Below are 24,168 nucleotides of genomic sequence, written 5' to 3'. Positions count from 1 at the left end.
CTCCAAATAGGATTTTGAACTAGGTGAGTCTCTATAAAGAAAATTATTTTCTTTCTTAATAAAAATCAGACCTTGGGGTGGCTGCCTGGCTCAGTTGCTTAAGTGTCCGACTTCGGCTCAGGTCGTGATCTCGTGGTTTGTGAGTTTGAGCCCTGCGTCGGGCTCTGTGCTGACAGCTTGGAGCCTGGAGCCTGGAGCCTGCTTCGGATTCTGTGTCTCCTCCTCTCTCTGCCCCCCCCCCCCCCCCCCCCCCCCCCCGCTCATGCTCTGTCTGTCAATAATAAATACATGTTAAAAAAATTAATAAAAAAAAATAGAAATCAGACCTAAACTGGGTAGGATTTCTGTGTAAGATGACAATTGAACACAAGGATCTAACACCCTTTTTCCAATACTCCAATACTGTGTCTTATTTGAAATGTTGCTTCAGAACTGAAAACATGGGAAAGATGTCAGGAACACACCACACACATTGAGTATTTTTTTTTACATTGACTATTTTTAAAATAATCTATGGGTCAGTTAGGACTATAATGTGGATGGTATTGAGAGTTGAGCCCCAGCTCACCTTCCTTACAGAGCAATGTAGCATGGGGATATATGAAATTAGGAATTCTGGGGAGTCCTGTACTCTTTAAGTGTTTACTTATTGATTTTGAGAGCAAGAGAGAGAGTATGAACAGAGGGAGGGCAGAGAGAGAGAGAGAGAGAATCCCAAGTAGGCTCTGTGCTGTCAGTGCAGGGCCTGACTCAGGGCTCAATCCCACAAACTGTGATCATGACCTGAGGTGAAATCAAGAGTCGGGCGCTTAACCACCTGAGCTACCCAGGCATCCCGAGTCCTATACTCTTTAGAAGTGAGCAGGAGCCTTGGAACAGTCAGGGGTCTTTCCACATGGAACCACTTCTGTTGTTGTAGGTCAGCAGCATTTGAAATCAATCCCCTGGGGAGCCCATGAGCAATCTCAAATGTGGCTTTCCCAAATAGAAAACCCTGGGGTGGCAGGGAGAAGCCATACACCAGCTAGGAAGTTGGACAATCATTAGTCTCACTTGGAGTGATGGCCAGGCCAAATTGAAAACCAGACATAAGAAAATTGGCCCTACAGCTTTAGAAGCTTTACCAGACACAAAGAAGAAATTATGCAGAGGTGACATTCCCCTGCTGGCAGTGACTCCTGTCCCAGCTTCTTCCTCATTCTTTGTAGGATTCTGGATTATTTAATTGATGTCTTAAAACAACTAGCTCTCCAGCCTAAAATCTGAGAAGTGTATTCTGACAGCTTCTGTATGTGCTATGAAGGTAGCCAAGAAGAATCTATCCACAATTGGAAATGAATAACAAGTCTGAGTCGATTTCTTCTTTTTTAAGTTTGGATGTAAAGAAGAAGTAGGGGAGGAAAAAAACGCCTCACAGGTTGGTGAAAGGAAAGATTCTGCATCTAAAAAGGCATACCCTAGCATTTAGAAGGTAGGGACTAACTAAATTTTAGAAACGATTATTTACTACAGAAAGCCAACCAGATGTAGATATCTATTAACTTTGTATTTTCAGCAAACTTCCAGAAAAAATAAACCATATGAAAAAAATACAAAAGATAAAGTAAGGTGACAGAATGAGATGAAAAAGTTGCTGGTAAATTAAAGAAAGAACATAAGAAAACTAAAAATGGCCAAAAATTTTTTAAATTTATTTTCTACATTTGTTTATTTTTGATAGAGAGAGATAGAGCATAAGTGGGGGAGGGGCAGAGAGAGAAGGAGACACAGAATCCAAAGCAGGCTCCAGGCTCTGAGCTGTCAGCACAGAGCCTGACGTGGGGCTTGAACTCACAAACCGTGAAATCATGACCTGAGCCGAAGTTGGACGCTTAACCGACTGAGCCACCCAGGCACCCCTGCCAAAAAGAATTTTAAATGAGGGGCACCTGGGTGGCTCAGCTGGTTGAGCGTCTGACTTCAGCTCAGGTCATGATCTCATGGTTCATAAGTTCAAGCCCCGCATTGGGCTCTGCGCTGACAGTGCAGAGCCTGCTTGGGATTCTGTCTCTCTTTCTCTCTCTCTCTCCTCCCTACCCTACTTGCTCTGTCTCTCTTTCTCTCTCTCAAAATAAATAAACTTAACAAAAATTAAAAAGAATTTTAAATGATATTAGAAGCAGTAAAGAGAAGAATCTACTTTGTGGAAAACCCAGTTACTAACAATGAGAGCAAGCTTTCACATAATTCAGAGGAAAACACAGAAACTCTAAAATGATGAGCAAATTATAATAAATGTGGGGAATAGTGAGCAGGAATTAAGTTTGTGGATAATTGATGTTCTTAAGCTAATTGAAGATTTAAATCTGCAGATTGAAATGGCTCACCCAATATCAGATGAAGTCAATGAAAGGAAACTAATAGCTGGACATATTTTGATGAATATGTAATATTCCATGGATATAAAATCACTATTAGAATGAAAACATTCCAAAATAAAGGAAGATAAAACATTAACATCTAGCAAAAGATAGAACATAAAGGAACATGAATAAATATAATAGAAGTCTGAATACATGTAATATATAATAAATATAAATGAGTTAAATTTCACTATTAAACAGCAAAGATTCTCAGTGTGAGTCATGCCTCCACTGCCCCCCACCCCCACTAATGGATCAATCTATGTATCTTTATTTTATTAAAGAAAGTAATTCAGTATATTTAAAAAGAAAAGTGTTGAGAAAAATTTATAACAAATACAAAAGGGTAGAGTTGCAATATGAAAAAGTAGAATTTGAGGCAAAAAAGCAGTCAGTATGACAAAAAGGGCTATTGCCTATTCATAAAAAATAAAGCCTTGTTTAATCAAGGCTTAATATGTGCCGGACATTCTCCAGGGGTAGGGCTAATGTAAGGAATAAGCTCATCTCTTATTACCTGGCTACAGAAAACATTCACTACATGCTAGGTATTCTTATTCTTGTTTCTATTCTCACTCATCTTCTTATGGACCTGGATTGTTTTAGATCCAAAGATAGATGGTATGGCAGAACTGAAAAAAGTTTATAAGAGCTTGAATGTGGAGTGTGTGTCTGAATGTGTATATGTGTGTGAGGGTGTGTAAGGTTGAGGGCTCATGCTAGAGAGGTAAGAAAAAGCTAAATCATGTATGGACTATGTCTAGGAACTTAGATTTTATTCTGTGAGCCAAAGGAGAGCTCCTGAAAGGAGAGTATCATGATATGATGTGCATTGTAGAGTGGTCACTGGCTAGATTAAGGGGAATGTCTTGGAGGGAAGGCAAGGCTAGAAGCAGGAAGATGAATCAAGAGGGTGCTGTGATGAGTCAGGTGATTATCATGTGACTATACAGGCCACCTGGTTGCAGAATGTGAATGCTGCCTCCAGTACTGTGCAAACCAACAACCTGATGGAGCTGAACCAGGGTGACTTGCACTGAGGATAGAGGAAAACGGGTGGAAAGTTCCAAAACACCCAGAGAAATTGACATTAAGAAAGACAGCTGAAAACATCAACAAATGAAAGCTGGATTTACTGCTGATGAAATGCAAGTAATGGTACACTTTCAAAATGACTTATATCTGAAAAAGGTAAAGAATGAATAGCATCTATAAACAGGATAATAAATTATGATATAGTCCATGAGTGGATACACATGGGTACAAAAAGAAAACAATTGGAATTATTGGGAAAAAAAATAGTTGAAATAAAAAAACTCAATACAGGAGAGCCTGGGTGGCTAAGTTGGTTAAGCATCTGACTCCTTTTTTTTTTTTTTTAATGTTTATTTCGGAGACAGAGACAGAGCATGAGTGGGGGAGGGGCAGAGAGAGAGGGGGACACAGAATCCGAAGCAGGTTCCAGGCTCTGAGCTGTCAGCACAGAGTCTGATGCGGGGCTTGAACTCACAGACCGTGAGATCATGACCTGAGCTGAAGTCGGACACTCAACCGACTGAGCCACCCAGGCGCCCCAGCACCTGATTCTTGGTTTTGGCTCAGGTCATGATCTCGCAGTTTGTGAGATTGAGCCCTGTGTCAGGTTCTGTGCTAACAGCTTGGGATTCTCTCTCTCCCTCTCTCTGCCCCTCCCCTGCTCGCTCTCATGTTCCCTCCCCCCTCCTCTCAAAATGAACCCTGAGAAGCAAACAAAAAGTAAACCCCCAAAACAAAAAACTCAACACATGGGATAAAATCTGGTCTAATATAATGTATTCAGAATCAAAGAGTGAATCCATGAATTGGAAGATAGTCTTGAAGAATTCGTCCAGAGCGCAGCACAGCTCTAGGATAGAATATATAAAAAAGAAGGAAGCTATGTGGATAATAGACTGATAGGTCCCAGCATTTGTCTTAGAGTTTCAGAGGAAGGAATAGAGAAGCCAGTGGAGAAGAGATATCCAAAGAACTAATGGCTGAGAATATTTCAGAATTGAAGAAAGCACACACTGTGGTGCTGAGTATGATTTTAAAACAAAACAGTACTACTGGACACATTGAAGTGGAACATTGGAACATCAGAGAGAAAGAGAAAAATTTTAAGCTGCCTAAGGATAAAGACACTCATCTATGAAGTAGTGACAACCAGGTTGTGAACAGACTTCCTATCAGCTATGGGACTCTAGGACAGTATCTTTAAAACGTTGGAGGAAAGAAAGAAAGGAAAGAAAGAAAGAAAGAGTCCTTTAATCTAAAGTTCTATATCGAGAAAAGCTATCTGCAAAGACAAAATAAAACTGTTTTCAGATTCCCCCGAAAGAATGACTAAAGGATGTCCTTCAGCCAGAAGAAAAGAGAAACTGAAAGAAAAGATGCAACTAAAAAGTGGCAAGAAATAGGTAAACTGTGTTGATACATTTAATTACCGATGGGGAAAAAAGAGGCTTGAACTAAATTAATAAACAAAAGTAGGAAAGACAATGGGGAGGGAAGAGTTCAATAGTTGCCGTTTCCTTTTCCCTCCTCAGGAGAGAGATAGTGAGGAAGTGCAGAGTTTGTTGGGAAAATGTATACATGTCTGTATTGGAAGTTATAGAAATACAATCTATAGCTCAAATTAGCAGAGGGATAAAAAGAGAATTAAAAATTTTTAAATTAAACTCAAGGCAGGAAAGGAGGAATTTTAAAAAGGAAAGAAAGCACAGAGTAATAGAAAACACAAAATAATAGAAATCATTCCAAGTACACTAGTGATCACAATAAATATAAATAGACTAAATTAGCATATGAATGTACTAGACTATCAGATTGGATGAAAAATACAGCTATATTTCTTTTTTTCCTCTGTGCCATCTTTTTTTAAATTCAGTTTTTTAATTTTAATTCCAATACTGTTAACGTACAGTGTTCTATTAGTTTCAGGTGTATGATGCAGTGATTCAACAATGCTATACATTACTCGGTACTCATCATGATAAATGTACTTTTAATCCCCATCACCTATTTCACTCATCCCTGTACCCACCTTCCCTCTGGTAATCATCAGTTTGTTGTCTATAGTTAAGAGTCTCTTTCTTGGTTTCTCTCTCGCGCTCTCTCTTTTCCTCTTTGCTCAATTGTTTTATTTCTTAAATTCCACATGTGAGTGAAATCCTATGGTATTTGTCTTCCTCTGACTTATTTCACTTAGCATTATACTCTCCAGCTCCATCCATGTTAACTGCAAATGGCAAGAATCCATTTTTTTTATAGTTGAATAATATTCCTCTGTGTGTGTGTGTGTGTGTGTGTGTGTGCGCGCGCGCACACCACATATTCTCTATCCATTCATCTATGGATGGACACTTGGGCTGCTTCCATAATTTGGCTGTTGTAAATAATGCTGCAGTAAAATAAGGGTGCATCCCTTTGAATTAGCGTTTTTGTATTTTTTGGGTAAATACCCAGTAATGCAATTGATTACTGGATTGTAGGGTAGTGGGTATATTTTCCTCTAAAAATATTTTATTATTATTATTTTTAGAGGGAGAGAGAGTGGGGGAGGGCAGAGGGAGGGAGAGAGAGAGAATCTTAAGCAGGCTCCGCGCCAGGGGCTCAGTCTCACGATGGTGAGATCATGACCTAAGCCAAAATCAAGAGTTGGTTGCCAACCAGCTGAGCCATCCAAGTGCACCCCCCCTTTTTTTTAAAGTTTATTTATTTATTTTTGAGGGAGAGGGAGAGAGTATGTGCAAATGGGGAAAGGGTAAAGTGAGAGGGAGAGAGAGAGAGTCTGAAGCAGGCTCTGTGCTGTCATCGCAGAGCTGGACATGGGGTCGCCCTCACAAACTGTGAGTTCATGATCTGAGCCAATACCAAGAGTTGGGCGCTTAACCAACTGAGCCACCCAGGTGCCCCAAGCTATATTTTTCTTATAAGAGACATACCTAAAGAAAAGCAATATTGAAAGATTTAAAATAAAGAAATTGAAAAAGATATGCTGGAAAAATACTAACCAAGAAAAGTGATGTAGCAACATTAAAATCAGACAAAATAGGGTTTTAGAAAAAAAGCATTGGTAGGGATAAAGAGAGTGTACTCCTTTGTAACTTGTCCTGATGTTTCCTGCTGTGTGGAGGGAACATTTCTGTGTAACGTCCCTGGCTCTCTGCCTTCTCTGATAGATGAGTTTGGGAACAAGAACTTGAAGTATGTAGCCCTGGTTTTTCCTTTTTCTCCTGCTCAGAGCTAGTTGCTCTCAGGGTGCTCCCTCTGCCCCTCTGTGCTGAAAGGCCCACCTGGGCAGGCCCCTACAGAGGAGGCTTGCCTCTTGCCCAGCACTGCCAGTGACCTGGTGGATAATCCTGGGGGTCATTTAGGAGATCATTTCATCTTTACACCAAGCCGGGTGGCCTTTATCAGTAACAAAGGAGTTATTTTGACTTCCAGCTGCCTTACCCTTAATTTTTTTGTTTCTGAATCTGTTCATTACCTGGGCAGAGAAATATGCCCTTTCCTGGACCCACGGAGGGCTCAGCTCCCATGATGATAAAGAGAACAGTCCACCCAGAAGATCTAATAGTCATGAAGTTGTACTTAGCAATATAGTCTTGAATTTAGAAAGGCAAAAACTGATGGGAATATAAAGAATCAACAAATGCTCAGCTTTAGTGGGAAATTTCAGTAACATCTTCCACACTTCCATGGACCAAGCAGACAACAATTGTAAGGATATAGAAGATTTGAACAATGCAATTAACAAATCTGATTTTGTAACATACGTTCCCTAATTCAACCACAACAGCAAAAACAACACTGTTTTTAAGCCCAACGTAGAACCTGAAAAATGTCTGTGTATGAAGTTAACGAATTTAAAATAACATACAGATTATGTCCCATGAATATAAGAAAATTAAGTTGGAAATCAACAATTAAAATACTGAAGGAAAATATCATACATTTAGAAAGTTAAAAAAAAAGAAGAAAATCCTTTAAATAACTCATGGGCTAAAGAGGAAATCACAACAGAACTGACAAAATATTTAGAACTGAATGACAATGAAAATACTACCTATCAATGTGCGGGATGCAGTTCAAGTGGTACTTAGAGAAAGATGTATAGTTTTAACTGCATTTGTGAAAACAGAAGAAAGATTAACTGTAGGCATGCAAATCAGGAAGTTAGAAAAAGAATAGTAGGAAAAAAAACCCAAGAAAATAGGAGGCAGAAAATAAAAAAGACAAGAACAAGTTCAGCGAAGTAGAAAGCAACAATAAAAAGGAATAGAGACAAAACCCAAAGTTGTCTCTTTGAAAAGATTAATAAAATCGGCATACCCCATCAAGGACTGATTAAGGGTGAAAAGATACAAACAATGTTACGGCAGTGAAGGAACGGATGCAGTTTTAAGTACAGATAAAGTTCTAAGAGAATGCCAAAACCCCCTGTATATCAATGCATTGGATGGATAATTTATTTTTTAAGTGTTTATTTTGGAGAGAGCATGGGCAAGGGGAGGGGCACAGAGAGAGAGAGAGGGAGAGCGAGGGAGAGGGGCTGAGGATCCGAAGCAGGTTCTGCACTGACAGCAGAGAGCCTGATGTGGGGCTTGAACTCACGAACCACAAGATCATGACCTGAGCTGAAGCTGGATGGTTAACCAACTGAGTCACCCAGTACCCCACATTGGATGGGTAATTATATAGAAAAACACAAATTGTCAAAATCGACTCAATCAGGAGTGGAAAACCTAAATATTCACTGTTAAATAACTGAATTGGTAACCAAAAGTATCCTCCTACCAAAACCCAGCAAGCCCAGAGATTTCACAGATGAGTTTTAGCAAAACTTTAAGGAACAGAAAATCCCTATGGTATACAAACTATTTCAAAGGATCAGAAACTCCTCAGCAATTTATGAGGCTGGGATAACCCCTTGATATCAAAACCTGAGAAGGGAAGTAAAAAAAAACAAAAAAACCAAAAACCAGTGTTGCTATTGATGTGAAACTCTCAATAAAATATTAGCAAATTAAAGTCAGCAGGATATGAAAAAAACAATGCATCATAAGCAAGTGAGTTTTACCCATGGAAGGAAAAGATGGCTCAACAGAAATATAATCTACTGGGTTAACAGATTAAAAACCATATGACTGTCTCAGCAGATGCAGAAAAGCATTCAGTAAAATTCAACACTTTCTTAATGTGCTAAATGAATCAGGGAACAGGCTAAATTTAGAGTCTTACGGTAAATCCCTTTATAAAGCAACTTTCATCCCATTTATATTTTGAGTAAATCCAGGTTTTCAAATCTTAGATTTTCTTTTCATAAGAGGCTTTATCACATGTGAGAGCACACGTGTATCCAGAAGCTGTGCCCAGTTCTTTGGGAGAACACAAGCCCCACAACAACCCCAAAAATCATGGTGAATTTGAGGGCGACTGTTTGCATTTCCCGTATCTCAGGCAGGTTCTTTAAGTGTCCTCCTCCTCCAGGATAATGATTCCATTTTCCCACCATTTGAGCGTAGCACCCAACTCGTGGGTTGGGTGAAATGCAGCAGGTCTGACTGTAGGGAGACACCGAGCAAGTGTACCTTGTGGCCTGGTGTGATCTCAGGCACCGTCTCAAGCCCCTTTCCTAATGGACTCCCTTTCTTGTGGACACATTTTTCTCACCCTCATTCACATGTGCAGGTCCAAAGTGAAGACTGTGCATGAGCGGATCCCCTTGGCTGGCCTGAGCAAGTTGCCCAGCGTCCCTCAGATTGCAAAGGTAAAAACCAACCCCTGTGAGAAGGTGGCTTCCTCTTTTAGCCCAGGGCTGGGGTGGGGGTGCAGGCTTGTCCTGAGAGGGCTCTGCCCTTAGAGAGGGGAAGGCCATTACACTCTTTGGCCCTTGACTGCATGGATGGCATGGGGAAGGCTGTTGGCAGATGCCCTCATCTTCCCTGCAACCTCCCCATCTCATCCTCACAGCTGATGCTGCTCATGGTCTCTGCCCCCAAGTTCACAGCCAGTTCAGGGGACCAGAGAAATGGGAAGACAGGACTGGCTATGGAGAGTGCTGTAGGACTTGAGAGGAGGAAGGGGTGGGGTGGCCAGGTAGCCTTCCCAGAAGAGGAGAGATGGGCTGGAGGATAGCCAGGCTATTGGTCCAGATAGAGGACCTGGTGGCGGGGCCCATGTCACTATTCTGGAATACTGGGAGCTTGAGAACTGAGTCAGCGAAGTGGAGTGAGAAGAATGGTCAGTTGGGTTGGGTTGGGTTGGACCCACCCGACGAGAGTGGGAATGCCAGGCAGAATTGTGCCGAATGCCTTCTGTGGCCTCACTTCACCGGGAAACCTCAGGAAGGCTAGTCAAGTTTCCTGGCCACACGTTAGGGAGCAGAACCAGGACTCAACTCCAGGCCTTCTGACCCTGCAGGTCCTGCCCTCTTGTGCCCTTCCTCTTGGTGGGCGGAGGAGTCCACACGTTTTCAGTGGAAGCGGCCCCTGAACTGTGTGTCTCTCTCTTCCTGCTTAGGCTTTCTGTGATGACGCAGTGGGGCTGAAATTCAACGCTGTCCTGTACCCCAAGGTGAGGATCTTCACCTCCTCCCCCTACCCAGGGCTCTAGAGCCTGGAACAGACTTTCACACTTGTGGCTCTGTGGGATGTTCTCTGCATGTTGGTGGGGTTTTGTTGGGGGTTTTCCAGTAAACCTCCATGTCTCCCTCTCTCCCTGCTCACTCCTTTGCAAACTGGTCCACTGGGAACCAGTCCTCAGGCATGCCCCGGTAAAGACCCACCTGAATTGGTCCCCATCTATTGTGGAGTGGTAGACCTCTCCACATTACTCTGGTCCTATTTCCTTGGGACCAGTACTGAGGTGGGGAGTGATTCTACCTATAGCTAGAGGGCTAGCACAGGTCTGGTCTGCCATCATGGAGGTTGAGGGTGGCAGATGGCAGAACCCCACTGAGAAATAAAAGGCCAGATCATGGCTCCCCATTGCCAGTGTTACTGCAGCTCTGAGGCCTTACAAGCCCCTGCCCGGCCCTAGTTAATAGACTGGCTGGTTCTCTGTTATCAGTTTCCTTAGGATTGGCCCGATCTTGACCCCAGTTATGATGTGGGGGTGGGAGTGGGCAGAGGAGCAATAATAACTTAACAAACCAACAAATCCACTCAAGAACAATTATGGCATGACAGGACTTAAATCACTCACGCACAGTGAATTGCTTTAAATTGGCCACAGGAAGAGAGCCAGTGTACTGAGCGCCTCCTCACGAGCCTGCAGGGCCCGGGAGTGGAAACAGAGCTGTGCAGTGAGCGCTCACACCGGGGCAGCTGAGGCTTGCTGAGGCTGGTTCAGTCCATTCCCCGAGTCCCACTTCTGATAGCTAGGGACCGTGAGGTGAGATGTTTGGCGGGGAAGAGAGGCCCTGTCCTGGCTGAGACCTCCAGAACGCCCTGGAACAAACGCCTTGAATGTTCACGGTTGGGCTTGACACCATTTATCCCTGTGCAGTGGCTGAGTTAATGACAGAGTCCTTTCCTGCCCAGAGAATGTGCCAGAGCCCTTCTCTCAGACACCTCTTGTTAGCCTGAGCATCTGCAGGCACTTACCAGTGCCCTCCACTGAACTCTGTCGCTCCGAGTGCCCTCCCTCTTGTAATTAAAGCTGAATTAGTGAGGTTTAACCACACATTAAAGCCCCATCCTAAAGGCCTAGCTTAACCACAAGTTTGGCAATTTTTGTCATCGAATCCTATCCACTGAGAGAACCCAGCGACGCTCATGTGCACGGGTCTCTCTGTAACTTGGAAAGCCTCCAGCTCTGGTGATCACGGAAGAGCCGCTGTATTTTCGTGTTTTCTATATTTGAAGCGCTGCTTGGTCCAGCTGTGGTGTTCATCTGGCCGAGATGTGTGCAAGGTTTTAAAATCCACAGCGTTGAGAATGTTCCTTGGAAGGTCTCCATGGCTGGATGCCTCTTCCCTGGCAGGACAGCTGCTCTTCACCTTTGACTCATTCCATGCGGGAGTGGGGTCCCCCTCTGGGCTTCGGCAGCAGTGCTGTTCCACGGGGAGCCGTGAAGTGTCCATTTTCTCAGGCAGCTGAGAGCCTCAGTGGCTCACGTATGCTAGCCGACAGTCACGCCTTGTTCTTCCTGTTGTATAACACACGGTCAGTTCCCTCCTTTTTACTGCAGGGACTATCCCAGTAACTATCCCAGTAACACCCAGATCTCCCCTTTCCTAACAAGCTGGTTCAGCTCTAATCTTTCTGGAGGGTTACGTTGATGGCGATGATGATAGCTGCTCTGTGCTCAGCACTTTATGTGCTTGGTCTGATTGAATCTTAACAACCACACATCTCCATTTAATGGATGAGGAAACTGAGGCCCAGGGAAGTAAAGTGGCATGCTCAGGGCTATACAGGTAAAAGCAGTGGGTTCAAGATCTAGAGTTTCATGCTTCTGAGCCCTGGATACCAACTCTGAAGCAAAACAGAAAATTAAATAGAACCAATGCTCGGGGTTCTTTTTTAAAAAATTTTCCCCCCTCTTTACATATTGTAATAGGGCTGTATGTTCCTCCTTAGAGGCCTTTCATTTGATGGGTAAGAGGGATTGAAGTCTAGGCATAAGCAGTGCCTTGCTCAAAATCATACTGCTGATCAGAGGTGTAATTAGAGCCAGCGTCTTCCTCACTGACCACTTTTGGGGTCCTGGCTTCACTTTTTACACCACAGCTAAGGCACTGGAGTAAGTCCTGTTCCTTGAGTCCTGCTGGGTTCCCTGTGTGCCCAGACCTTGGCCTGCAGATCTGGACGGGAATGGAATGGTGATCCAGAAGTTTGGCCGAGCTGGGGGAAGCCTGGGTCTGGGAACTAGCTGTAACTTCTGGTTTCACCCTTTGTCTCCCTCCATATTCACGGATGTCTCACACTGGGGGGCATATTATCCACCAAAATGGGTGCTTCCCCGTCTGTTTGCCTCCGAGTTAATAAACAATCTGATTTTTTTCTCCCCACATTTTTCCAGGCCTCCCAAATGATTGTGTCCTATGATGAGCACGATGTCAACAACACATTCAAATTTGGGGTCATTTATCAAAAAGCCAGGCAGGTAAGCACCACACATCTGTACTGGTCGCCATATGGCGTCGATTCTCCCTGGGGACGCTTTGCCTCCCCCAAGCACAGGAGCCCTGTGGCAGGGTCTTACACGTGCCGGATACAGCAGCCACCTTTCACATAGGAATTAGGCTGGAGGTGACAGAATCGCCAAGGCGATCCTTCTCACAAGGAGGCCTGCAGATCCTTTAAACGGTAATATAGTTTTCCATACAGTAAATTTGACTTCTTCCTGGCGGCTCCCCTCAACTGGGGGCTGTGTTGTCACAAGAAAAATCAGACTGGGTCGGGGGGACGGATCAACACAAGCTGCTTTCTCCTTGCTTGTCCTTCTCCCAGCTGGGAGTTAGCTTTTTCTCCCGGAACTTCCTTAGATTGCTGGGGCATGGCGTGCCTCTCTTCCCGCTCTGAGTTCAGCCATGTCAGGCTGGTTGCTGGAGATCAACCGCAGTGGAAGTATTTACGTGGTGGAAATCGGCAAAGCAGGGCTTCCGTTTTCCCTCGCTGGAAAAGTGGTGATTGAAAAATATATCAGTACACCACTGCTCATGCCCCTCGGTCTCTTGTAGCACTTATATCCTGCCTTGGGGTTAGTTGATCAGAGCGATTCTCAAAGTATGTTCCATGAGACACTAGCCTGGTGAGGTACTCTGTGAACAAATGACTCGTGGGGGTGGGGCGGTTGTGTGGGAACATTTTACAGGCTCTAAGAACCCCCAAGGTAAAGAGCTTTTATAAATTTGTTGAACTCAGGGTTTCCCATACTTATCTGACCACAAGACCACAAACTTCCCATCTTGTCTACCGTGAACGTTTATTAACATCCTGAGCAGTGGTCTTTGAACACACCCGTGTTTCCTCACCTAGGTTGTATGAAAGAAGGTTCCACAGGTTCCAAGGTTCATCTTGGTATCATCTAAGGGCCTAGCATGGTGATTTTATAGAAATACTCATAACATTTTTGCTGTGTGAAATAATGGACAAAGGTTTTGATGCTCTTATGGTACATTGATAGTATCTTTCAGTATTATCTGTGGGGTTTTTTTGTTTTGTGTGTGTGTGTGTGTGATGATGTCTTTCTTGCCTAGATGATAGCTGACTTCCTTGTGTGAGGATATTAGACCACGAGAGACATGTGTTTGCTTAAAAACATTCTAATTAAGTAAAGAGTTTAGGAGCCGAAAGGCCAAAACGGATGAATCTTATAATTGGAAGGAGATTATTCAGGTAGCTGCTCTAATTATTTTTCCATATTGCACATTTATTTTGTACAGCTCTGCTAATACACCCCCCCCCTAATTAAAGTTCTTCACTTGTGAAATTTACCATAGCAGATCTCATCGGGTGATTACAATCCAGTGTTCCAGCAAAATTATAATTACTGAACATTAACCATCCACCTCTGAGAAGGAGTCTGTATATTGTTTATTTACCTGATGCTGCTGAGCCAAGGTGGAGGCATGTGGGGAGATAAAAGTCTTTTTTTTTTTTTAAGACTTTTTAAAAAGTTGTTTTGCAAACCTATATTTGCAGGGCAGTTAGTACAAACATTTGTTGCACGATAGCTCTGTGCTGTTCTTAGGATATAAGTAAGTCCCATCTGATTCTCCCGTCTGTCTGGCACTGTGCTAAGTGCATTGGGGGATATGGTGATGACTAAGACCCCCTTCCTGAGTGCATGGTCAAACTCACAGCCAGGGTAAAAATGAAGACAATGCTAATACCAGGCTACCTGTGAATCCTACAGAGAGGTGCATCCCCCAAGTACATAAGCTGGATTGTTTTCCAGTACGAGATGTCTATTGCCTGGAAGCGGCTCTTCTCCCACATTCTGGCCTCAGGATGCGGAGTAAACAGCATGCTGAGTCAGAGTTTGATGCCTTGGCGGCATGCTATATAGATCAGGGGTCAGCACACTTTCTGTAAAGGGCCGGATAGTTAATGTTTTAGACTTCATGAGCCATACTGTCTCTGTTGCAACTACCCAGTCCTGCCTTTGTAGTGCAAAAGCAACCATCGACAAAACTAAATGAATTGTCCTGGCTGTGTTCCAGTAAACCTTTATTTATAAAAACAGGCAGCAAGCTGGACATGGCCCAGAGGCCATAGTTTGCTGACCCCTGCTAGAGAGCGGTATTTCCCCAGCTTCAGACATTCATAAATGACATTCAAGATATGTATTGTCTACCGTATGCCTCGATTATCCTTTTTTCACGCCTATACTATTAACTACTTAACATTTTCTTTATTTTTTTTTTTTAAATTTTTTTTAACGTTTATTTATTTTTGAGACAGAGAGAGACAGAGCATGAACGGGGGAGGGTCAGAGAGAGGGAGACACAGAACCCGAAACAGGCTCCAGGCTCTGAGCTGTCAGCACAGAGCCCGACGCGGGGCTCGAACTCACGGACCGCGAGATCGCGACCTGAGCCGAGGTCGGCCGCTTAACCGACTGAGCCACCCAGACGCCCCTACTTAACATTTTCTTTAAAAAGTTTTTTTTTTCACCTTAACTGTCTTTCTTGTTTAAAGGAAATGTGCCACTACTCTAATTAGAAAATCGGTATCCCTTGCATGAAATGAAGGTAGTTCTAAAAAGAAATACAGAAAATAAAATAAAAAATAAACATGAAAGAAAGAAAGTTAAAAAAAAAATAAAATAAAATTCATTATCACTTAAAAATAAATAAATAAAAGGAAATACAGAATTGTTAAAACAGAGTTATTAAAATCTAGCTAGATTCTGTTGCTTATTGAGGGCATAGAACCTGAGGTCTGCTTTTTTTTGTTACAAAGCAGGTGTTGAGGAGGTGTGGAAGGATCACCTATTAGAGACTTTCTCCTTGAAGTGGTTGTGTGTACTGGAGTTTCCTCGTATCCTCTGCAGCTGTTCATTGCTGTCTGTGGACGTTTGCAGAACGTCAGCTGTTTGCCGATCCCGCCACGGTGGGCAGAGCCTGTCGGTCAGGCAGGGCCATGTGGTGTCTTATGCCTATCATAAGTACAGGGCTTTACTACTGTTGGTAGCTTTGCTTTCTATTTTTTAAAAATCATTAAACTTTTAATTTCTAGCTATATGTAAATTGACGTGCAGTTCTAAGAAATAATACAGAGAGCTCTTGTGTATCTCTGCTCAGTTTTCCCCAAAGGTAATGTCTCATAAAACAGTAGTGTAATATTACAGCCAGGATACTGACATTGATACAGTCCTCAGACCTTGTCTAGACTTCCACAGTTTTACGTGTGACCATCTGTGGGGTGTGTGTGTGTGTGTGTGTGTGTGTATTTTGTTGTATATAATTTTTTTAATGTTTATTTATTTTTGAGAGAGAGAGAGAGAGAGAGAGAGAGAGAGAGAGAGAGACCATGCGAGTGGGGAAGGGGCAGAGAGAGGGAGACACAGAATCTGAAGCAGGCTCCAGGCTCTGAGCTGTCAGCATAGAGCCCGGCACGGGATTCAAACTCACAGAAGGTGAGATCATGACCTGAGCCCAAGTTGGATGCTTAACCACCTGAGCCATCCAGGCGCCCCTGTTGTATATAATTTTATCATGTGTGTAGGCTTCACGGTCAAGGTACAGGAGAAGTCCACTAACACAGGATTCCTGTGTGACCCCTTCATAACCCTGCCAGCCCCCCTTTCGCCTCCATGATCCCTTCCGACCTCCAGTCCTCAACCCCTGGCAGCCACTAATGTATTCTCCAATTTCTAAAACTTTGTCATCTCACAAATGTTATATAAATGGAATCATATAATATGTAACCTTTGGGGATTGGCTTTTTTTCCCTCAGCGAGATTCATCCAAATCCTTAAGTGTATCAGTAGTGTTTATTTCTTTTCATGGCCGAATAGTATTCCATAGTATAAATATACCACAGTCTGTTTAACTGTTCACCCTTTGAGGGGTAGCTGGGTGCTTTCCAGTTTGAGGCTATTATGGATAAAGCTGCTATGAACATTTGTATACAGGTTTTTGTGTGAACATAAATTTTTCATTTCTCTGGGGTAATGCTTAGGAGCATATGCTGGGTTATATGGTGATTACACATTCAGTTTTGTAAGAAGCTGCCAAACTGTTTTCTAGAGTGGTGGTTCCAGTCTGCATTCCTACCAGCAATGTATGAGTCATCCCTTTCCTCTACCTCCTTACCAGCATTTGGTGTTGTTACTATTTTTTAATTTTAGCCATTCTGATAGATGTGTAGTGATATCTCCTAATGGTTTTAATTTGCATTTCCCTAATGGCGGCTAATGGTGTTGAACATCTTTTCATGTGCTTATTTGCCTTCTGTGTATATCTCTTTGGGCAAAATGACTGTTTATGTCTTTTCACCATTTTCTTTTTCTTTTTGTTTTATAAAGGTTTTATTTAAAAAAATTTTTTTAATGTTTATTTTTGAGAGAGAGAGACAGAGCACACGTGAGGGAAGAGCAGAGAGAGAGGGAGACCAGAATCCGAAGCAGGTTCCAGGCTCTGAGCTGTCAGTACAGAGCCTGACGTGGGGCTTGAACCCACGAACCACAAGATTGTGTCCTGAGCCGAAGTTGGAGGCTTAACTGACTGAGCCACCCAGGCGCCCCATAAAGGTTTTATTTTTGAGTAATCTTTACACCTAACATGGGACTCAAACTCACAACCCTGAGATCAAGAGTCTCATGCTCTACCGACTGAGCCAGCTAGGCATCCCTCTTTTGACCATTTCCTAATTGGATTATTATTATTATTATTATTATTAATTATTTTACTGTTCGAAAACTTTTTATAACAGCTTTACTGAGGTATAACTCACAATACTGTTCATAGTGTTTTGAGAATTAATTCTCAATAAAGTGGTTTCGAGCATATTCACATGCTTGTGAAACGATCACCACGATCTAACTCCAGAAAATTTTCGTTAATCCCCAGAGAAACTCCATGCCCATTAGCAGTCACTCTTTCCCCATTCTCTCCAGCTCCTCTCACCACTAAGCTCCTTTCTGCCTCTAGGGATTTGCCTGTTCTGGACACTTCATGTAAATGGAATCATAACATGAGGCCTTTTATGTCTTGTTTCTTTTGCTTAACATGTTTTCAGAGTTCATCCATGTTTTGCATCCAGTACTGCACTCCTTTGACAGAATTATGTGTTATTGTATGGACATACCACGTTTCGTACATCCGTTTGTCCGCCGATGGACATTTTGGTTGTTCCCACTTTTGGGCTCTTACGAAGAATGCTGCTATTAACATCCATGTACAAGTTTTTGTGTGGACTTATGTTTTCATTTTTCTTGGATATATTCTTAGGAGTAGAATTGCTGGGCCATATGGTAACCCTATGCTTAGCTTTTTGAAGAACTGCCCGACTGTTTTCCAGAGAGACAGCACCATGTTACATTCCCACCAGCAGTGTATGAGGCTTCTGATTTTTCTATATCCTCGCCAACATTTCTTGTCTTTCTTTTTGATGAGAGCCATCCAGTGGGTGTGAAGTGGTATCCCACTGTAACTTTGATTACTGCTGAGTTTTGAGAGTTCTTTGTATATTCTAGATACTAGTCCTTTGTTAGAAGTCCAACCATTAATTTTTAACTTACGGATTGGCTTTTGGTATCAACTCTAAGAATTCTTTGCTTCAGCGTTGCCTTTTATACTGACCAGCAGCATTTGTTGAAATAGAGAGACTTCAACCATCAGCCCCGAGAATCCAGCTCTGTTGATTGAGCCCTTATTTGTCCTTCCTCCAGTCAAGCAGACCCACTTGTTGGCGAATGTTGGGGGATGGGGAGGAAGGAAGAAAAGGACCAGGTAGCTGGACAGCCACATTCTGTCCTTTGGCATCAAGAAGCATCAGAGGTATCAAGAAGGCCTTTCTAAACTCGTACAGCTGATTCTGTTTCTCTTTCAGACCCTGGAGGAGGAGCTATTTGGGAACAATGAGGAGAGCCCAGCTTTCAAGGAGTTCTTGGACCTGCTGGGGGACACGATCACACTGCAGGACTTCAAAGGGTGGGTTTCGGCCAAGTGATGGCTCTGCCTCCACTGATGGCACCTTAGAGGAAGGGAGAGGGGAGACCGCTGAGTCTCAGAGGGTATGTGAGAGGTAAAAACATACACAAGAAACGTGGGATTATTTTTCAGCGAGTGATCAACGCTCATCTGCATTCCTGAGGAAACGGGTGATGTTGGGGATCATCCAGAAAGGCATATTGTCTGAGAGGCACTGACATTGGCCTTCTGATAAGTGAGGAAACAGTTCCAGCCGCAGATTTGTCCTCCTAATTACATTTGACTCTGACCAAGAGGGAAATGAATCCACCTACCCTGTCACTCACCTGCCAGGTCTTCTGGAGGCCTGATGAGCCTCAGGAAAGAGGGCCCTATGTAATTTGGGGAGAAGTGGCCCATTTCAGATAATGTTTAAAAAGGTTGGATAATTAAGAGTTGGTAGAAATACGGTAATCTCCCTGGCAAGACTCCATGCAACCGTCTCTGGTTCCGCAAGTGGACAGAAAGAATATTGGGGCTATTGCTTGGAAATTCTGGCCCTTGATTTTCCTTGACAAAGGCAACGTTTGAGAAGGGCCTTCAGGCCTGGCCCTCCTGTTCTATGCTTCGTGGCTGGCACATGGCTGAGCTCCAAGAATTCCCCACGTCAGCAGCCAAATTAACAGGATCTCCTCTAACATGTGTGAAAGCACCCAGCTCTGGGCCCGGTGTGTAGTAGGTGTTCAGTAATCACTTTTTTCCTCCGCCCCCTTCTCTCCTCCTCTTCCATCTTCTTTTCACCCCTCTTCCTCTGTCTTACTCCCCCTGCAAGGTCATCACTGCCATCTGGAGTCAATCACACGAGTTAAAATCCCACCTCCACCACTTATTGGCTCTGTGACTTTGAATAAGCTAATAACCTCCAGAAGCCTCAGTTTCCTCATCTGTGAAAGGGAGATAAAGATAGTACTGACCTCACCAGGTTGTTAAGGGATTAACATAGATAACAGCGTTATCTATGTGTGAAGCACTTTTTATGCCACCTTCCATTGACTCTGAGATGCTATCATTGCAAGATGCATCCTGATTTTCAGAGATGTTAAAATATGAAAAAATGTGTGCTTTAGAATAATTGAAATAGGGGTACCTGGGTGGTTCAGTCGATTAAGCGTCCGACTTCGGCTTAGGTCATGATCCTGTGCTTTGTGGGTTCAAGCCCCGTGTCGGGCTCTGCACTGACAGCTCAGAGCCCGGAGCCTGCTTCGTGTTCCATGTCTCCCTCTCTGTCTCTGCCCCTCCCCTGCTCATGCTCTGTCTCACTCTGTCTCAAAAATAAACAAGCATTACAAAAATATTTTAGAATAGATGAAATAAAGTGTATTAAAGCCAGGAAGGACCCTAGAGATCATGTACTTGTGTCCCCTTATTGTATAGAGAAAGGAAACTGAGACCTAGACAGATTAAGTGGTGTGCCCAAGATCATGTGCTGACTTGGTGGCCGAAGAAGGTTTAGAACCTGGAGAGCCGGACTCTTGGCCTGGTGAGCTTTCCTCCATGCCAGGCTGAGCACATTTTCTGGTTTGTATTACAGAGCTTGTGGGGACTGACATCCAGGGTCTGTTTTATTTCATTTTCTTAAAGGAACCTACATCTTCCTCTCCTTGCTGAAGAATATGGTCCATGGCTAGAAGCCACATGTCTGTAAAGGAAGAAGGGGCAGTTCCTGGAAGCTGTTATATAAATGGAATCATACAATATATGGTGATATAAGTTCCTTAGTACTTTTCATTCCTGCCTTTGAGGAGATAAGCAGAGAGGGGCTCCTCGGACACCTCTAGGTTGGGTGCTGCTTTTCTGGGTCCCCACATCAGGGGCTGGCTGGGTAGGAATCCAGCATCTGTCATCTCTTCAGGCTCACTCTGGATGCTTCCAATAGGATGGCTGGTTGCCCTGGCTCTGGGCTGAAGACTTGGACATGCCTTGCAGGGAAGAAAGGCTTATGCACAGCCTTGGGGGCCACTGGCACCTGGATGGCGTTTGTCTTGGGATTGTGGATGGGCAGCCTCCCTTCCTATGTGACCATATGGATGTTCTGCCTTTGTTTTCAATAATAGACTGACTTACGGTTAAAACTTTAGGACTCGTCTGCCCAGAAGCACAGAGCTCCCTGCAATGCCCATATCATTCTCTCTGTGCCCTCACTCTCACATGTCTTCTCATTCATTCTCCTACCCCCCATATCCTCAGGGGAGTTTGTACCAAGAAGCCCACTTGTCCTCACCCTGTGCTCTTGCCCTGTTTTCCTGACAGTTTCCGAGGCGGCCTGGATGTGACCCACGGACAGACGGGGCTGGAATCGGTATACACGATATTCCGGGACAGGGAGATCATGTTTCACGTCTCCACAAAGCTGCCGTTTACTGAGGGAGACGCCCAGCAGGTAACCTAGTTCCAGAGGGCTTCGGGAGCATGGGGCATGTGAGGTGAAAGCCTGCTTCTGGTCTTAGATACTTGAGGGACTGCGGTCCCCTCCCCATTTTCTTAATCCAGAGGCTTGTTTAGCTGTTCTCATGGAAGTCTGTTCCATCGTGTTATCTCCCGCAGGCCTTGTGGGAGGACAGGGCCCCTGGTTGTTCCACTTTGACTGGTGGGGCACCTGCAGCTCCTCGTGGTTAAAAGACCATGTCCTGCTTGATGAGGGGCGGAGCTGGGAGCAGAGCCCAAGTGCCCTGCTCGCGTAGGGTGCTCGCCAACAGTACCTGATGGAGTTTGCAGATAGCAGCTTGACGCCAGCCCTGCCACTTAGGGGTGTGTGATTCCAGGCAAGCTGGGTAACCTGGTGACCTCGTGGTCCTCAGCTGTAAAACGGGGATGATACCACCTAAATCAGGGGTTTGTTGCGGGCATCACAGAAGGTTCGGAGCGTAGCGCTTAGTATGCTGCCTGGCTTGTGGCAGGCTACCTTCCTGACAGCTGTCCAGTCTGCAGGCCGCTGGGCTGTTTGTCCTTCTTCCTGCCCCAGTGATGGATGGCAAGGTGCTCATTGCCTGAGACCCCCCCCCCCCCCCCCCCCCCCCCCCCCCGCCTTCCAGCCTTTCTAGTCTCACGGCCTCGTCTCTCTCACCACACCTGCCTGTGGGCAGGAATTCGGCCTTTACCTGAACCGGGGTGAGACTTCTGCATCCAGTGTCTTCCCGTCTTCTCTCTCATTTGTGGCTTCTGATGGGCCCTGAGACCAGCAGCCGAGGCCTGGCCGTTGCACCATCTGCCCCTTTCCACTCTTTATGCCTTTTTAGTCTCCAGGAAAATCAGAAAGGGAGGTAGGCTCTTCACCAGACTCTGACCCATTCCTTTCTGAGCAGGGAGCTGAGGAGGGAGCACAGATGTAATACTGTAAACATAGTGCCTGGCTTCTTAGGAAAAAGGGAAATTGGCAAACGAGACTGTGATTTGGCTCTAAAATAACCACTGAATGTTCCAGAAACAAATGGGAGCAGGATTCCTTTTGAATCCAAAGTAGGTTTTCTCTCCACATTTTTACCTTAGTCTCTGTTCCCTCATGGCCTCCTCACACCCTGCCCCAGCCTGGGGCTGTCTTTCAGTCTCACCTGTATTCAGTGGGAAGTACACAGAGCCTTCTGCAGGGACTAAAGAAGTATTAATTTTCTCTTCCCAAGAAATGGGAGGCAGTGGGTGGAATACGTGAGGCAATTTGTGTAAAAGTACCCAGCACGGGTTCAGTTTATAGTAAATGAGAAATTCAATGTGGAACATAGGGCCTGCATTCAGTAAGTGCTTAATAAAGGAACAAATGTATAGGTAAGCGCCTAGCCAGAACTTAGCGTACAGGAGGGCCCTAACATTTGAAATCGTGTGTGAACAGCCCAGCATGGGTCCTCACACACAGGTGCTCAGTGATTAAGATCCCTGTGAAAGCACCTGGCACAGTTTGGGACTCTGAATCAGGGTTGTTTGCCCATGACCTCTGCCGAGCCAGGTTGCCCTCTTTCTCTGAGCATGGCTCTCCTTCCCTCTGCTATAGAATGATCCGTCCACTCATCCCCGCTCATCCACATTTCTGTCAAGCACTGTCTTCCCCCCCACCTCCTCTTCCAGGAAGCCTTCTCAGATTAGCATGAGGCCTGTGATTTTATTCTCCTCTCTGCCTCCATAATGTTGGACACTTTGTGTGTGGCAGCTGATTTAGCACATGCTGGCTGGTGCCTTTGTTACTGTCCTCAGGTAGCTTCATCTGAGTTTGTGTGTCTTCTGGATCAGTTACAGGCTTTACCAGCAAAACTCATCCCTCACCTTTTTTTTTCTTTTTTATTTAACTTTATTTTTTATTTTTTAAAATTTACATACAAATTAGTATATAGTGAAGCAATGATTTCAGTGGATTCCTTAATGCCTCTTACCCATTTAGTCCATCCCCCCTCCCACAACCCCTCCAGCAACCCTCAGTTTGTTCTGACCCATATTTATGGGTCTCTTTTGTTTTGTCCCTCTCCCTGTTTTTATATTATTTTTGTTTCCCTTCCTTTATGTTCATTTGTTTTGTCTCTTAAAGTCCTCATATGAGTGAAGTCATGATTTTTGTCTTTCTCTGACTAATTTCACTGAGCATAATACCCTCCGGTTCCATCCACGTAGTTGCAAATGGCAAGATTTCATTCTTTTTGATTGCTGAGTAATACTCCATTGTGTGTGTGTGTGTGTGTGTGTGTGTGTGTGTGTGTATACATATATATATATACCACATTTTCTTTATCCATTCATGCATTGATGGACATTTGGGCTCTTTCCACACTTTGGCTATTGTTGATGGTGCTGCTATAAACATGGGAGTGCATGTGTCCCTTCGAAACAGCACACCTGTATCCCTTGGATAAATACCTAGTAGTGCAATTGCTGGGTCTAGGGTAGTTCTATTTTTAATTTTTTGAGGAACCTCCAAACTGTTTTCCAGAGTGGCTGCACCAGTTCGCATTCCCACCAACAATGCAAAAGTATTGCCCTTTCTCCACATCCTCGCCAACATCTGTTGTTGCCTAAGTTGTTAATGTTAGCCATTCTGACAGGTGTAAGGTGGTATCTTATTGTGTTGATTTGTATTTCCCTGATGATGAGTGATGTTGAGCATTTTTTCATGTGTTGGTTGGCCATCTGGATGTCTTCTTTGGAGAAGTGTCTAATTCATGTCTTTTGCCCATTTCTTCACTGGATTATTTGTTTTTTTGGCTGTTGAGTTTGATAAGTTCTTTGTAGATTTTGGATATAACCCTTTATCTGATATGTCATTTGCAAATATCTTCTCCCATTCTATCGGTTGCCTTTTAGTTTTGCTGATTGTTTCCTTCGTTGTGCAGAAGCTTTTTATTTTGATGAGGTCCCAGTAGTTCATTTTTGCTTTTGTTTCCCTTGTCTCTAGAGACGTGTTGAGTAAGAAATTGCTGCAGACAAGATCAAAGAGGTTTTTGCCTGCTTTCTCCTTGAGGATTTTGATGGTTTCCTGTCTTACATTGAGGTCTTTCATCCACTTTGAGTTTATTTTTGTGTATGGTGTAAGAAAGTCGTCCAAGGTTCATTCTTCTGCATGTCGCTGTCCAGTTTTCCCAGCACCACTTGCTGAAGAGACTGTCTTTATTCCATTGG

At 43.9% G+C, this 24,168-nt stretch overlaps 1 protein-coding gene and 1 non-coding gene across 6 annotated transcripts in view; one reads left to right on the top strand and one right to left on the bottom strand.

Moving 5' to 3' along the window:
- The window catches only part of RAP1GAP2 (RAP1 GTPase activating protein 2), a 191,363-nt gene that overhangs the window by 135,979 nt on the left and 31,216 nt on the right, over positions 1-24,168 (top strand). For all 5 annotated transcript variants that reach the window (XR_006196347.1, XM_042914756.1, XM_042914755.1 and 2 more), the window contains 5 exons: positions 9,117-9,195; positions 9,948-10,001; positions 12,453-12,536; positions 18,434-18,534; positions 20,824-20,953. Coding sequence is in view for 4 of the 5 variants with exons in the window: in XM_042914756.1 (XP_042770690.1) it covers positions 9,117-9,195; positions 9,948-10,001; positions 12,453-12,536; positions 18,434-18,534; positions 20,824-20,953 (448 nt within the window). In the remaining variant the exon portion in view is untranslated. The remainder of the gene's footprint in view (positions 1-9,116; positions 9,196-9,947; positions 10,002-12,452; positions 12,537-18,433; positions 18,535-20,823; positions 20,954-24,168) is intronic.
- Positions 17,156-17,228, bottom strand: TRNAK-CUU. The gene has a single exon. It is a non-coding gene; the product is annotated as a tRNA-Lys (tRNA).

This window comes from Panthera leo, chromosome E1, assembly GCF_018350215.1.
Source record: "Panthera leo isolate Ple1 chromosome E1, P.leo_Ple1_pat1.1, whole genome shotgun sequence".
NCBI lineage: Eukaryota > Metazoa > Chordata > Mammalia > Carnivora > Felidae > Panthera > Panthera leo.
This window is presented reverse-complemented; position numbering and strand designations above follow the sequence as displayed.